Source organism: Stenella coeruleoalba, assembly GCF_951394435.1.
Source record: "Stenella coeruleoalba genome assembly, chromosome: 19".
NCBI lineage: Eukaryota > Metazoa > Chordata > Mammalia > Artiodactyla > Delphinidae > Stenella > Stenella coeruleoalba.
The window spans coordinates 42,316,226-42,331,881 of NC_137165.1; the positions used below are offsets into that span (position 1 = coordinate 42,316,226).

General features: G+C 54.5%; 2 protein-coding genes across 5 annotated transcripts; both read left to right on the forward strand.

Annotated features, from left to right (window-relative positions):
• Positions 1–687: 687 nt before the first annotated feature.
• AOC2 (amine oxidase copper containing 2) lies at positions 688–5,522 on the forward strand (the record flags this gene model as incomplete). Of its 3 annotated transcripts, none has more annotated exons than XM_079905326.1 (4): positions 688–2,281; positions 4,260–4,545; positions 4,775–4,904; positions 5,245–5,522. In XM_079905326.1, 4 exons carry the CDS (start codon positions 694–696, stop codon positions 5,509–5,511), a joined length of 2,271 nt encoding a protein of 756 aa, XP_079761452.1. In that variant the 3' UTR covers positions 5,512–5,522. The 3 variants fall into 3 exon arrangements, with proteins under 3 accessions (XP_079761452.1, XP_079761450.1, XP_079761451.1); XM_079905324.1 differs by having other exon boundaries at positions 694–2,281; positions 5,218–5,522; XM_079905325.1 differs by having other exon boundaries at positions 694–2,281; positions 4,260–4,464.
• Positions 5,523–6,436: 914 nt separating this feature from the next.
• On the forward strand, positions 6,437–11,626 carry AOC3 (amine oxidase copper containing 3). Of its 2 annotated transcripts, none has more exons than XR_013825120.1 (4): positions 6,437–8,159; positions 9,688–9,973; positions 10,393–10,515; positions 11,253–11,278. XR_013825120.1 is itself a non-coding variant. In XM_079905597.1 (4 exons), the coding sequence occupies exons 1-4, from the start codon at positions 6,560–6,562 to the stop codon at positions 11,526–11,528; spliced, it is 2,292 nt and encodes a 763-aa protein (XP_079761723.1). In that variant the 5' UTR covers positions 6,437–6,559; the 3' UTR covers positions 11,529–11,626. The 2 variants fall into 2 exon arrangements, 1 of the variants encoding a protein (XP_079761723.1); XM_079905597.1 differs by having other exon boundaries at positions 10,386–10,515; positions 11,253–11,626.
• The last annotated feature ends 4,030 nt before the right edge of the window (positions 11,627–15,656 follow it).

Sequence of the window (15,656 nt, forward strand, 5' to 3'; positions counted from 1 at the left end):
CGTGAATCTCTGGGGTAGTTTTATCCCTTCTTTATAGGTGAGGACACTGAGACTTACGATAAGTAACTCCCCTCAGGTCACACAGCTTAGGGACCTGCGATTGGTGTACAAATCTGACTGCTGCGCCCAGGCCTTCACCACTCCTTTCTCACCGACTAGACGGAAGAGGCCTGAGACTACAGATCAAGGGCTTGGTCTTAGGCATGTGGCAGAACACAGTGCTTACTGCTGAGCTGGGCAGTGGATCCTGGAAATACTGGAGGGGAGTGCCTGCCAGGAGGTAGGAAAGTGGACAGTTAGAGTGGCTGCATGTAGTACGTGGGACTTGATTGGGCGTCTGAGATTTGCATACTTCTCAGACCCATTCTGGGTGGAAGGTAGAGTCTAGTGTATATACAAATGCCCTCTAATCTGGTCTAAATGATGGAGATCGGTAGTGGGTACTGACCGTGCTGCTGGGAGGAGTTCAGGGATGGGGAGAGGCTATGCACGTGGAAGTAGTACCTTGAGCCAAACCACAGAACAGAAAATTGGAGCAGAATTATATAAATCAAGGTCAGAAATTTCCCGTCCAACCCACAGGGTGGAGTTTTCACTATTCCTATCCATCCTACTGAATATAAACCCTGATTTGATGTCAGTAAGCAGAAGGAGCAGCTGGCGGGACTCTCATTTCAGCTCTCGGCAGTCACCATGAATCTCAAGGTAGTCCTCGTGTTCCTGGCACTGTCCCTCATTACTGTCTTTGCCCTGGCCTATGTCTTGCTGACCAGCCAACGTAGCTCCAGCCAGCCTCCCCACTGCCCCTCTGTATCCTACAGTGCCCAGCCCTGGACACACCCTGGCCAGAGCCAGCTGTTTGCAGACCTGAGCCGAGAAGAGCTGACGGCTGTGATGAGCTTTCTGACCCAGAAGCTAGGGCCAGGCCTGGTGGATGCAGCTCAGGCCCAACCCTCAGACAACTGCGTCTTCTCGGTAGAGCTGGAGCTGCCCCCCAAGGCTGCAGCCCTGGCCCACCTGGACAGGGGGAGCCCCCCGCCTGCCCGGGAAGCACTGGCCATCGTTTTCTTTGGTGGACAACCCCAGCCCAATGTGACTGAGCTGCTGGTGGGGCCGCTGCCGCACCCCTCCTACCTGCGGGACGTGACTGTGGAGCGTCACGGGGGCCCCCTGCCCTATCACCGGCGCCCCGTGCTGGGAACTGAGTCTGCCCAGATGTGGAAGCATTTGAAAGAGGTGGAGCTCCCCAAGGCACCAGTCTTCCTGGCTTCTGTCTTCAACTACAATGGTTCCACTTTGGCAGCTCTGCACGCCACCCCTCGTGGCTTGCGCTCAGGGGACCGTGCTACCTGGATAGCCCTCTACCATAACATCTCAGGTGTTGGGATTTTCCTTCACCCTGTGGGGCTCGAGCTACTGCTGGACCACAGGGCCTTGGACCCTGCCCGCTGGGCTGTCCAGCAGGTCTTCTACCTTGGGCACTACTATGCAGACTTGGGTCAGCTGGAATGGGAGTTTAAGGCTGGCCGGCTGGAAGTGGTTAGAGTTCCTCTACCCCTGCCAGATGGGGCCTCATCGCTGCGATCGCGGGTCTCCCCAGGTCCTCTTCCCCCTCTTCAGTTCTCACCTCAGGGCTCCCGGTACAGTGTGCAAGGGAACCTAGTGGCGTCCTCCCTTTGGACGTTTACCTTTGGCCATGGGGTGTTCAGTGGCATGAGGATTTTTGATGTTCGGTTCAAGGGTGAGCGAGTGGCCTATGAAGTCAGTGTCCAGGAGTGTGTTTCTATCTATGGTGCCGATTCACCCAAGACAATGATGACCCGATACCTGGATAGCAGCTATGGACTTGGCCATCACAGCCGGGGCTTGGTGCGGGGAGTGGACTGCCCCTATCAGTCTACCATGGTGGACATCCACGTATTAGTGGGCAAAGGGGCAGTCCAGCTGCTCCCGGGGGCTGTGTGTGTGTTTGAGGAGGCCCAGGGACTACCCCTCCGCAGGCACCACGGTCACCTTCAGAGTCATTTCTATGGTGGTTTGGCTGGCTCGGCCCTTGTAGTCAGGTCCGTGTCCTCTGTAGGCAACTATGACTACATTTGGGACTTCGTATTGCACCCAAATGGGGCGCTTGAAGGGCGGGTCCATGCCACGGGCTACATCAACACTGCTTTCCTGAGCGGGGGCGAGGAGAGCCTCCTCTTTGGGAACCGCGTTGGGGAGAGAGTGCTGGGGGCGGTGCACACGCATGCCTTCCACTTCAAGCTGGACCTGGATGTGGCAGGTGAGTGCCCAGGGGATGAGGATTGAGCATTGGGGTGGGCCAGAGGGAAGGGAGACCCGCACATCAAGCCACATCAAGCCGGAAGAGGCAAGAGGGTGGCGTTCCAGCACCACAATTTATTGTGGCAACAGCAGGGACTGATCTGACTGTATTCAACTGCAGTCAGCCTAAATACTGGGCTTATTGGGTATTTGGCAAAAGGTAGAGAGTGTTCCCCCGCCCAGCCCCTCTGACCCGCTGCAATTGTGAAACCAGATGTAATGGCTGCGCTGTACTAGCTGGCTGCCTTAGCCTGTCTGTGGGTGGTGAACTTGCCCTTGCCCTGCCTGTCTGAGGCTGGACACGGCTGGAGCTGGGGCTCTGAGTTCTTCCTCATTCTGAGAGTCAGTGGAGGTGGGGGAAGCTGGGGCCTGAACAGAGATAGGGAGTAGTCTGTGTAAAGAGCTTCCTGAGAGTGGAGGTGGTCCTGGGGCCTGAGAAAAGGAGGTGCTAGCTGGGGGCTGCTCCGCAGGATTTCAGGCAACTGAGATTACAAGACAGGGGCCCATCCACCTCCTGGGGAGGACCATCCTATTCCTGCCAGCACGTGTCATTGCAGTGGGCTCTCTGGTGACATGGCAGGCATGCAATAGGCTTGCTGCAAGTGTAGAAAGGGATTTCTCAAGTAGGGCTCTAAGCACAAAGGGGACCTAAAGCTCCTGACAGATTTTTGTCCAGAACAAAATAATTAACTTAATCAAGTTAGACTATTAGGCCCAGAAAGAAAATTGGGAATCCATCACACCCTCTCCATTTTTCAGTTACGGAAACTAAGGAGGGTGGGGGGAGATGGGTCAGGAAGTGGCTGTCCAAGTATAATGCACTGTAACAGCATATTTCTTGTGAAACATTTCCATATTCTCTTGAGTATAAAGATGGCGTGTGTGTGCATCTGTGTGTGTGTGTGCTGTGCGGGTGGAGGGGAGAGAGCTAAGAAAACAGCATGATTGAAATGCTATTTTAAATCATGCATTTTAACTAGGTTATTCTTGGACATATTTGGAATATGACTATTTTCTGACTTGAAGTTTTCTTTCCAGCATTTTGGCATTGAAGAGCCTTGTCTTAGGACATAAAACCAAATCACATTTATTGGACCAGCGTGCAGCACAGGCTGGTGCTGTGGGCCAGAGAGTCTGTGTCAGGCCCCTGCACACAGGACAACTGGCAGGGGCGCTGGCTCCAGGAGAGTTCCCTGTGTGCCAGCACATTCATACGAGTCATGCCCAAAGGAACTAGCAGTCCGAACCTGCAGAAAGAGTATAAGTGTTCCAGGGATCTCCCAGACAATTTAAAGATATAAATCTACTTCCTTGTAAAAAAGACAAAGTGATACCTGCCATACTGAGGAAAAAAATCAAAGTCTCAGAGCCAGGAGGAGTACGCAGGGCACCACGGAAGGGGACTGGGTTTTCCCATCCGGCTTCTCCAAGACAAATATCCCTTTCATAGTTAGAAGAATGTTATTAGCCACCTGTGTGTGCTTTCGCATCTACAGAGCTCAGCCACAGAACAGCTTTCCTTATGCCCATTGTAGCGATTCACCGAGTGAGAATCAGAGAAGCGAACAATTGGTCCAAAGTGTATTGGGTAGACCAGCGCCAATAGAACTTTCTGCAATGATGGAATGTTACATGTCTGCCTTGTCCAATATGTTAGCCGCTAGCCACACGTAGCTGTTGAGCACTTGGAATGTAGATAGTGTGACTGAGGAACTGAATTTTTTAAATTGAAAGAGCCACTTGTGGCCGGTGGTAACTGTGTTGGACAGGGCAAGTTCAAAGAAGGCGGGCTAGCTCTCAAGTCCAGACCTGGCTCCCAGCGCAGAGCTGATGAGCTCTGCTGTCCTTTGTCAGGCCAGTGCAGGGGGCATCACGGAGAAAACAAGGGACCTGTCTCACCTGCTGTGGCACTCCTCTCCCTCCCCTCACCCTGGCAGGGCTGAAAAACTGGGTGGTAGCTGAAGACGTGGTGTTTAAACCTGTGGCAGCCCCTTGGAGTCCGGAGCACCAACTGCAGCGCCCACAGCTGACTCGGCAGGTCCTGGGAAGGGAGGACCTGACAGCTTTTTTCTTGGGGGACCCCCTTCCCCGCTACCTTTACTTGGCTAGCAACCAGACTAATTCCTGGGGTCACCAGCGCGGGTACCGAATCCAGATCCACAGCCCTCTTGGCATACACATGCCCCTGGACAGCGACATGGAGAGGGCCCTCAGCTGGGGGAGGTGAGGAGGGCCCTGGGCACTGGGTGGTAGGGAAGGACTGGTCCCCTTCCCATCCCAGCTCCTGAAGACCCCAACTCACTAACCTCGATCATTCACCCCTGGACCTCTTCTCAGATCCAAGTAGATATGGGACGGGAATGGTCTCACACAGAATCTGATCCAAAGGATTTCTGGGCTGAAAGGCCCTTGACGTTTTCTGACACCACCTTCCTACAACATTCCTGGTCAGATACCAGCTTGTGGTGACCCGGAGGAAGGAGGAGGAGTCACAGAGCAGCAGCATCTATTACCAGAATGACATCTGGACACCCACTGCAGCCTTTGCTGACTTCATCAACAATGAGACCCTGTTAGGAGAGGTTGGTAGCCCTCGGGCCAGAGGAAAGGAGCTCCCCTAAGCCTGGTGTCTTGGCTGCCCGGCCCCTGGCTGTAGGATGGAGGGAATGGTAGATTTCCAGTTCTTAGATTAGGGGCCCGCCAGGGAGTTCCCTGATGACCAACATGGGTCATCCCTCCTGGGGGTGAGATTAGCCCTGGGACCACCCTACAGCTTCTCACATGGATTACCATGCCTGTTATTTGGGCCTGCGGCTGGGCAGAGGTGGAAGCAGGGCTGAGACTGGAGATTGGGGATTGTGGCTGAGGGGGGGGTTCTCTGGATCTCGCCTCCAGAGTCTCCAGTTCTTCCTCTTCCTGCAGGACCTGGTGGCTTGGGTTACAGCCAGCTTCCTGCACATCCCTCACGCTGAGGATGTCCCCAACACAGTGACTCTGGGGAACAGAGTTGGCTTCTTGCTCCGACCCTATAACTTCTTTGATGAGGACCCCTCCATCTTCTCCCCTGGCAGCGTCTACTTTGAGAAGGGCCAGGATGCTGGGCTCTGCAGTGTCAATCATGTGGCCTGCATCCCCCACCTGGCGGCCTGTGTCCCGGACCTGCCGCCTTTCTCTTACCAAGACTTGTAGCCCTGAGTGTGTGGTGGGACATGGGCAGGGCGGAGAGGGGGTGCCAAGACATGTACCTTCCTCTCTGTTCCCACTTCCTGCTCCCCTGACACTCGACCCTTGGGAAACCTCCTCCTACCATGTAAACCCCCATATATCCTTTGGTTAATTCTTATTTCCAGTTCATTTTTTTAAAATGATGAATTTATACAAATGACGTTGATATTAAAAAAGCTAAAACACCACAAATCCTACCACTCAGAAACAGCATTCACATTTGGTGAATGTTACACCAGACATATCTTTAATGCATGTGCATTGAAGTGGAAGAATAGATAGAATTTTGTAAAAACTGATGGTGTGTGTAATTTATAATAAAAAGTATTACAAGACTTTTACTTGGATTTCTTCTCTTTGACTTTTGAAGTATCTAGAATCCCCCAGAGATATTAAGGACTCTGGCCAAGGAAATTAGCCATGGAGGAGAGGGGGCAAGGGGGACAGACCTGGCCAAGAAATGCTGCTTGGGAAGCTGAAGAGCTGGGGGTGGGGTTTCCTTGGAAGGAGGACAATAGTTCCAAGTTGCAGGAAAGGGAACATCTGGCCCTGAGAAATGGGCGCTGGGGAAAGAAGTGGGGCGGAGGGGAAAGAGGGGCTGCCTCCTCCCCGGCATTCCTGTGCATGTCAGCGCATGTCTGTGCTCAGGCTGGTCAGCTGCATTCGTTTGAAATCCCCACCACCCCTTCCTCCTAACCCAGCGCTCCCCTGTCCCAACCCTGACCCAGAGAGCAGAATGTGAGCTGGAGCCTGGAACACAAAGCCATGTAAGGTCTGTGGAAATCACTGCTTCCCTGCCTTAGGCCCGCCTCCCAACCCCAGCCCGCTCCGCCCCCCTCCCCAGCCTTCCCATGCTCTTCCCATCCTCAGTCTCCATTGCGTCGCAATACTGAGAACCTCAGCCAGAGTCTAGGAGCCCCCAGTACAGGGAGCAAAAGAGACCCTCTTCTGCTGGACTGAGAATACAAGTCTCCACTTTGGTTCAATCCTCTGTCTCTACGTTCATGGGACAATGAACCAGAAGACCACCCTGGTGCTCCTCGCTCTGGCTGTCATCACCATCTTTGCCCTGGTGTGTGTCTTGCTAGCTGGCAGGGGAGGAGATGGTGGTGAACACAGCCTGCCTCCCCTCTGCCCCTCCGTATCACCAAGTGCCCAGCCGTGGACACACCCTGGCCAGAGCCAGCTGTTTGCAGACCTGAGCCGAGAAGAGCTGACGGCTGTGATGAGCTTTCTGACCCAGAAGCTGGGGCCAGGCCTGGTGGATGCAGCTCAGGCCCAACCCTCAGACAACTGCGTCTTCTCGGTGGAGCTGGAGCTGCCCCCCAAGGCTGCAGCCCTGGCCCACCTGGACAGGGGGAGCCCCCCACCTGCCCGGGAGGCACTGGCCATCATCTTCTTTGGCGGACAACCCCAGCCCAATGTGACTGAGCTGCTGGTGGGGCCGCTGCCGCACCCCTCCTACCTGCGGGACGTGACTGTGGAGCGTCACGGGGGCCCCCTGCCCTATCACCGACGCCCCGTGCTCATGCGAGAGTACCTGGACATAGACCAGATGATCTTCAACACAGAGCTGCCCCAGGCTGCTGGTCTCCTCCACCACTGCTGCTTCTACAAGCACCAAGGAGGGAACCTGGTGACCATGACCACAGCCCCCCGTGGCTTGCAATCAGGGGACAGGGCCACCTGGTTTGGCCTCTACTACAACATCTCAGGGGCTGGGTTCTTCCTGCACCCCATAGGTTTGGAGCTTCTGGTAGACCACAAGGCTCTGGACCCTGCTCGCTGGACCATCCAGAAGGTGTTCTTTCAAGGCCGCTACTATGAGAGTCTGGCCCACCTGGAGGAGCAGTTTGAGGCCGGCCTGGTGAATGTGGTGGTGATCCCAGACAATGGCACAGGTGGGTCCTGGTCCCTGAAGTCCAAGGCGCCTCCGGGTCCGGCTCCCCCTCTGCAGTTCCATCCCCAGGGCCCCCGCTTCAGTGTCCAGGGGAGTCGAGTGGCCTCCTCACTGTGGACTTTCTCCTTTGGCCTCGGAGCTTTCAGTGGTCCAAGGATCTTTGACATCCGATTCCAGGGAGAACGGCTGGCTTACGAGATCAGCCTCCAAGAGGCCTTGGCTGTCTATGGTGGAAATTCCCCGGCGGCAATGCTGACCCACTATATGGACGGCAGCTTTGGTATGGGCAAGTACGCCACACCCCTGACCCGTGGGGTGGACTGCCCCTATCTGGCCACCTACGTGGACTGGTACTTCCTTTTGGAGTCCCAAGACCCCAAGACACTACCTGATGCCTTCTGTGTGTTTGAGCAGAACCAGGGCCTGCCCCTGAGGCGACACCACTCAGCTTTTCACTCCCACTATTTTGGGGGCCTTGTGGAGACAGTGCTGGTCTTCAGATCTGTGTCGACCTTGCTCAACTACGACTATGTGTGGGATATGGTCTTCCACCCCAATGGGGCCATCGAAGTCAAATTCCATGCCACAGGCTACATCAGCTCAGCGTTCCTCTTTGGAGCTGCCCGAAGATATGGAAACCAGGTTGGGAAGCACACGCTGGGCACCGTCCACACCCACAGTGCCCACTACAAGGTGGATCTGGACGTGGGAGGTAAGACATCCTGGCGGAGGCCAGGATCCCAGATAGGGGGCTGAAGGGTTGTCTTTGTTTGCTTTGTGTTTGTTGGAGGTTTTCCAGGAAAGGAAGATCTGAGCATGAGTATATGTTTTGGAGTTTCATGCTTCCTCTTTTGCTGGATGGGAGAGAGTTGGCTGCTGAATTTTACTGAGCTCTTAGCTCATTGGCTGGGTACAGAGCTGCCACCCACCCTCCACATGACCTCATCAGAAAATCTTGGGAAACAGCTAAGCTCAGAGAAGAGGCAGGATCCAGGCTAAGGGTCCCCTTTGCCCTCTTCCCTCTCTGGCACTTATATGGGCCCCACTTCAGTGAGGCAGCCATGTGCTTTTCAGCTTATCTGTGTCTGGCCTGCAGTGTAGGTTTTGGGGAGGATCTGTTTGCATTCTGCAGAGTCCCTGGCACCTGCAGGCCAATCGTGGAATGCCCCCGGGGGATACATTTCCCTGGGAGGTGGACCTTTCTCCTCCCTGAATTTCCATCTCTGGGCACAATACACTTAAGTGTGAGGGGCAGAGTGGATACTGTGGAATATTCCAGATAGTTCCTGGAGTTGGTGGTCACAGAGAGCCAAGGGTTACATGATGCCTCGGAGTCTTGGTCATTTCACTGTTGTTCCCCACACTGAGTTCATCACCAGATTTTTTTCTGCCTCTGAAATATCTCCAACCCCTCGCTTGGCCCCGCTACCGGCCCCCTGTGGGCGCCAGCCCTCTCTCTGCTGCTTCGACTCTTCTTCCTCTCAGATCCATGGTTCACCCTGTGCTCAGAGGGACCTACCAGCCCATGCCAGCCTGCTCCCTTACACACTTCCCACTTTCCCCATCACCTATAGGATCCTGTCCACAGAAGGACCTACAAGGCCCTTCCCTTCAGAGGACAGCTACTGCCTGCCTTTCACCTTCTTCCCCGTGCTGCTTAAGACACACACCCGCCCTGTCCCTGGACACACGCACCACATGTGACAGTCACGCTTCTTTGCTTTTGCTCCTGTTTTGCCCCTGTCTAGAATGCCCTGCCATGTCACCTCTGCTGGTGACATCCCCTAAGGCCAGGCTGAAAAGTGGCCGAGGAAGCCCTCTATTCTTGCCTGTACCTGTGTTCCTCTAACTTTCAATCTGGAATGGGCTCCTCTCACACTACAGTCCCTTCAGGGCTTGGCCTCTCTGGGGCTTCTGTGAGAGCAGGAGGGTAAGGATGTTGTTTCATTCATCAGTGTGTCCCCAGTGCTGAGCACAGGCCTCTCCACTAATGAGTGTGAAAGGATGAAGGAATGAAATCCTTGAAGAAATATTTCACAGGTCAACAGGTTTGGCTGAAAGATTGGGACATCTTGGGGAGAGGGGAGAGAAGCAGGGGGCACACTCAGTCTGGCTTTCTCTTTGGCCCCCACTCTGAAGCCAGGTGGGGACAGAGTCCGGGGGCGGTGGGGGGCAGCTGCATGACCAGCCCTCCCTCCCCCCCGCCCCCCCTTCCCCCCACCTACACTCCACCCCTGCAGGACTGGAGAACTGGGTCTGGGCTGAGGACATGGCTTTTGTCCCTACGGCGGTACCCTGGAGCCCCAAGCACCAGATACAGAGGCTGCAGGTGACCCGGAAGCTGCTGGAGACGGAGGAACAGGCCGCCTTCCCCCTGGGAGGTCCTTCCCCTCGCTACCTGTACCTGGCCAGCAATCACAGCAACAAGTGGGGCCACCCAAGGGGCTACCGCATCCAGACAGTCAGCTTTGCCGGGGAGCTCCTGCCCCAGAACAGCTCCATGGAGAGAGCCTTGAGCTGGGCAAGGTGGGTGATGGGGTGCGGTATGCGTATGGGGTTGGGGAGGGGATGAGAGTGAGAAGGGAGTGTTGGGAGGGGCAACTGGGAACTCAGTTCAGACTGTACACGAGGTGAGTGAGGTAAGAGCTCAAAAAGGATTTCCTGGTTATCCAAAGGCCCACAGTGGATACATGGTCCCCTTGGAAGGCTAAAGCCCAGGTGGGAAAAGTCTTTTCTGTTTGGGAGGGGGCATATTGTGAAATGGCAAGGGATGAACAGGAGGACATGGAATGATTTCGGGCCACCCACCAGTGTGGCGTCAGAGTGACTGTGTGAACGAGATGGGAATGCTGAGGTCCATGGGCTCGGCTCCCTTCCATGATGATCAGGCAGCAGGATGGGCTTAGTGACCATGGAGGCCTGACCAGAGCATCTCTAGGTACCAGCTGGCTGTGACCCAGCGGAAGGAGGCGGAGCCCCGCAGCAGCAGCATCTTCAATCAGAATGACCCCTGGGACCCCACCGTGGACTTTGCTGACTTCATCAACAATGAGACCATAGTTGGAGAGGTCAGCCGGCTGTGGGAGGCTGAGGGAGGGGTTCGGGGACACAGAGATGAGCCCCACCTCCTCTTGGGGAGGTCCCTGAAAACCATCTCCTCAAGAACGGAGCTGACTCCTGCCTTCTGTGCTTTTGTGGATCTGATCATTACCTGCTGAGGGAATCTTCCCAAGCTGGGAGTTCATTTGCACACAGTGGCTGAGGCTCCAGCCTATCCTCAAGACTCTACAGCTCTCTAAGTTTCAGCGTCGTGGACTGAGTCCTTTAAGGGCCCCAGGACTCAGGAGGGCTGGAAGTGACCAGGGAAGACCACATCTCTTATATCTAAAGCTTCTCTGTTGCTGGCTTGACCATTACAGGATTAATTTCCAAGTTAATTTCTGCCTCCCAAACCCTGATCTTCCCTCCTCATCCTCCTTCTCTCAGAGTTAGGGAGCTCTCGTTGAGTCAGGGGAAAGGAGCTGAAGTTGCCCGTGGGTGTCATCATTCCTCTGGGGGTGTGTAGGCTGATGGTGATGTCATGGGGAATGTCAGATGATGGAGGGTACGGGCTGGGATGGGAGGCAGGTGTTGCTCCGAATATGAAATCGACCATTTATGCGTTGATTTCTGGACTAGTAGGAAAAATGTTTGAAGACTTAAAATCCTCCTGAGCAAAGGTGGGCTGCCAAAGTGAATCCTGGGGGAGGCGGACATGCCCTTAGCAAAGCCAGACCTCATGATCCTCTTTCTTCGCCCCCATTAGGACTTGGTGGCCTGGGTGACAACCGGTTTCCTGCACATCCCCCATGCAGAGGACATTCCCAACACAGTGACTGTGGGGAACAGCGTGGGCTTCTTCCTCCAACCCTACAACTTCTTTGACCAGGACCCCTCCTTCGATTCTGCTGACTCCGTCTACTTCCGGGAGGACCAGGATGCTGGGGCCTGTGAGGTCAACCACCTGGCTTGCCTCCCCCAGGCTGAGACCTGTGCCCCCCACCTCCCTGCCTTCTCCCACGCGGGCTTCTCCCACAACTAGGTGGATGGGGAATGTGGTTGGGACCCCAGTGCCAGGGAGTGTGGGGAGGGGAGGGGATGGGCACTGGGCAGGGCAGCCTATGTCTTCTCCCTCATCACATCTTGGGGGTCTTCTTTCTCCCATCGTCCTCCCTTCCCTCCCCCTTCCTTCTGGAAGCATCCTGAGTCTGTGATGCCTGACACAGGGGGCTCTCAGCTCTGTTGACCCCAGACCTGCTAAGTTCCTCTTGCAGAGAGGAAAGGAATGGCCAGCCAGGAGCTTGGAGTCATGGTTAAACTTTCCAGAAGACTCCTGTTTTGGGTGTTTTTTGTTTTGTTTCCTTTTATTTTTGCTTTCTGGGTTTCCCAAATCTTCTTAGCCATCCCAGATTTCTCTTGAGACTCCTGAGTCCTCACTTGGGCGGTGAGGATGGGGGGCTCTGCTATGGGGATAGGCACCAGGAGGCCATGGGGCAGGGTTCCTGCCAGGCCCGTGAATCTAGGAATCAAGCTGGAAGGGGCTCTTTGGCCTATGTTTCCTTCTCTCTCTCTCCCCTCTTGCCTAGCCTCCTCCAGTTCCCACCTGTTCTTATATCCTGGGATTTCCCTCCCAGCCCTGAGGGGATGTTACCCAGCCCTCATTTCTCACCTCTGGTCTCCTCTCCTGGTTCTAGGCCTGTGGAAGTCTCAAAATGCAAGGGACATCTAGTTTGAGAGAACAGTCCCCGTCTGTGTCCCTGTGTCTGCGAGCTGCCCCCACCCCCAGTCCTGGGGCAGGATTTGTTTCCCCACAGTTCTTTCTGCCCATTTGTATAGGCCTGCCTTGCATTCTCTGGCAGAGGATGGTCATGGAGACAGCAGCAGCTCAAGTTAGCACGTTAGACGGCTTTGCGGGTGCAGTGGTAATGAGGAGTGGTCATTTTGTGCCAAGTCTGTGCGTGACCAGTGCCCTCTGTCCTCTGCAGTAGCCAATATGGGAGGCTGGGTGGACACCAAGGATGAGAAGCAGGAAGACCAGGGACTCCAGTCATAGGGCCAGGGGTCCAATCACGTGTGGGCATGCAAATGAGCCAAGGCCTCTGGGGGTGGAGCCTCCCAGGCAGGTTGTCCGTGTGGAGGGGTGGGTGGGAGCAGTCTGGATTGGGGGTCCCTCTACAAAGAGCCAGAGATGGGAAGCAGCAGAACTGTCGTCCCTCAAAGACTGATTAAATAAATTCTGATGCAGCCTTACAAAGCAATACTACACAGCTGTAAAACTAATTATATCTCTTTATAGGGAATAATCTTCCAATGAACAAGGAGAGGCACAGAAGTGTGTATAGGGCACTTCCATTTGTGTTTTACAGGGGAGGATCATATAAATACATATTTTCATATCTTATAGATGCATATTCGGAAGACACGGGTAACACTGGTCGCCTCTGTGGAGGGGAACCAGGAAGCTGGGACTGAGGAGGGAGGAGACAGTACTATACACCCTTTTGTACGTTTGAATTGTGAACCATGAGACTGTATTACCTATTCATTTATTATTATTCAAATAATAAATGGGCCCAAACAACACCTGACTTCTTTTTTTAAACTGACTTGTCTTTTAGGAAGGGGTTGGGGTAGGGGGGAAGGGTAGAGTGAGTTAAGAGCCCCAGGGACTCAATTTTCTCAAGTATTTGAGACCCAGAGAAATGGGTGTGGCCTCTGGTAACTGCTTTGCCTCCTCTTGCCTGTACATCTCCAAGAAAATGTTAAACCTCAGTCAATGTCTCTTTTGCTGTCTCTCACTCCCTCTCCCTGTCTCTCTCTCTCTTAGAAGTGGGGGCGATGAGAAGCACAGGGGAGGGGTGACTTCTGCCTGCTGGAAGCCCAGGCCAGGCTAGGAGGTGAAATGCAGGAAACAGATTTCAGGCGCTGCTCAGCTTCTGACCAGAGGGAGATCATATCCAGGGAGCACAGCCAACACAGAAGCTTCTGCTACCTTCTGTCCTGCCCCAAGCCCAGGTTCACTTCTGGGTCAGTAGAACAGCGGATGGAGACGAGTTAGTGAGCTGGAGAGAAACTAGGTTCCAAAGAACAGAGAGAAAGACTTCAGTCGGGAGGGAGGGCCAGTGATGGCTGGATGAATTTATCACACAGGCTGGGGTGGAAGCCAGGGTGACAGAGGACAGAGAGAGATTGAGGACAAGGAGGGACTGAAGACTGAGACCGAGGGGAAAAAGGCATGTTGTGGCCACCGTGGCTCTGATACTGAGTTTATGCTTCTGTTTTCTCTGACCTGAGTGACTTCACTTCTCCGTGACATGCTTATGATTTTGTCTCCACCTCCTGCTGGCTCCTGTTCATGGTCAGTTGCACAACAGTCAGTGTTGGAGGGAAAAGGAATAAAGGAAGGCTGGTGTGCACCCCTCATCCCATCCTGTTATTATAACATGACACTCATGGCCTTGAAACCCATCTCCAGACCGAGAGTGTGAGTGTTTGCAAGCGGTGAGTGTGCGTGTGCGTGTGAATGCTCGCTCACGAGCTTTGATCTGAAAAAGGGACGGTGGTGTGTCTCTCAGTCACGTCATGGAGATGACAGCCCTCCACGGAGATGACGTGGAGATGACAGCTCTGGCCCAGGCATCAGTGGACACGGGGATCGTGAGCTCATCAGCCCGGCTGGGGTCAGGAGGGCTGCAAGGTGGACCTCCAGCCCCTACCCCACCCGCTCTCTTCCTAAACCCCTGAGGCTGGCTGGATCGTTCGCCTCAGACTTCTGGTCCAGCCGTAGGAGGGAATCGTAACCCAGGATGTCAGGTTCTGAAATAACTGGTGTCCCCAAGGCCAAGATCTTTAGGACTTGGGCCCATTGCCCTATAAGAGGAGCTGGACAAGGGGACGCCTGAGGCTTAGGTCAGGGGCATAACTGGACTTCCAGGAATGTAGACATGGGAAGTCCCTGTGAGGAGCACAAGATATGCTCGCCTGCCTCTGCTCTCCTGTAGCCCCCTGAGAAGGGCTCCCTCTGAGGGTGCAGGAGAAGGATTCCTACATGCATTCAACAAAGATTTCCCCAGTGCCTCCTGCATGCCAGGTACCTTGAAAGGCACTAGGATACGTTATGGAATAAGATGCACAATGTCTACCCTCAGGGAAGAGAGGGGCCAGTAAAGGGTCCGTTACATCAGGGAATTTGCCAGGGGAGGTAGGTGGAGGACATAGCAGGGGCTCCTAACCCGGACTTAGGGATTGAGGAGGCTTCCTGAGGGACCTGATGTCTAAGTTGATCCTGGCAGAGGAGTAGAAGTTGGCCGAGGGAGAAGGAAGAGAGCGAGATAAGGTTCCAGGAAGAGGGAACAGCATATTCAGAAGCCAGGAGGTGACAAACTGGCCCCATCCAAGTACCCAAGTTCATTGACATGTGTGTGGGCTGTGAGCAGAGCCTGGAGGGCCAAGCAGGGGGCAGAGGAGGCAGGTCCTTGCAACCACGGTTACCGTAAGGAAAATGGGGAGCCATGGAAGGATTCTAAGCAAGGGAGTGACAGGGTCAGTGTTGCCTCTGAGGACATTGCCTCTGGCCCAGATACAAAGAATAGAGTTGACAGAAGGCTTAGGCACGGGAGGTGGGTCAGGGGGAAGAAATGATGGTGGCCTGAATTCAGGGTGAGGCTGGGGGAGGACTCCTGTGAGAATGTGGCCCAAGGAGGCCCTGTTTGCAGAGTGCCCTGATCAGAGCCCCATCCTGGATGCCCCCCTCCCGCCTCCCAACTTGTGCTGAGATCACAGGGAAAGTAAGAAAGGATGCTTGGTCACTGACTCTGGTCTGCAGCCCCTGACCTCCTGAACGGAAGACCATTGCTTTTTTTTTTTTTTTTTGGCATGCGGGATTTAGTTCCCCTGCAGCAGAAGCGTGGAATCTTAACCACTGGACCGCCAGGGAAGTCCCCTGTATGTCCTTCTTCTGAGGAAAGTCTCCCACCATCCCAAGTCACCCAGTGCAACCTTTGTGTCCTTGTGTCACCTAAGAGGCTGTGCCCTTTCTCACTCATCCACCCAATCAGACACCGAGTCCTGTCAACTCCACCCACCACATCGCTCAGACCCCTCCCTTCCTCTCTGTCCTCGAGGTCACCGGCCTCATCCTGGCCCTTTGTTTCCTGTCCAGTGTCCTCCC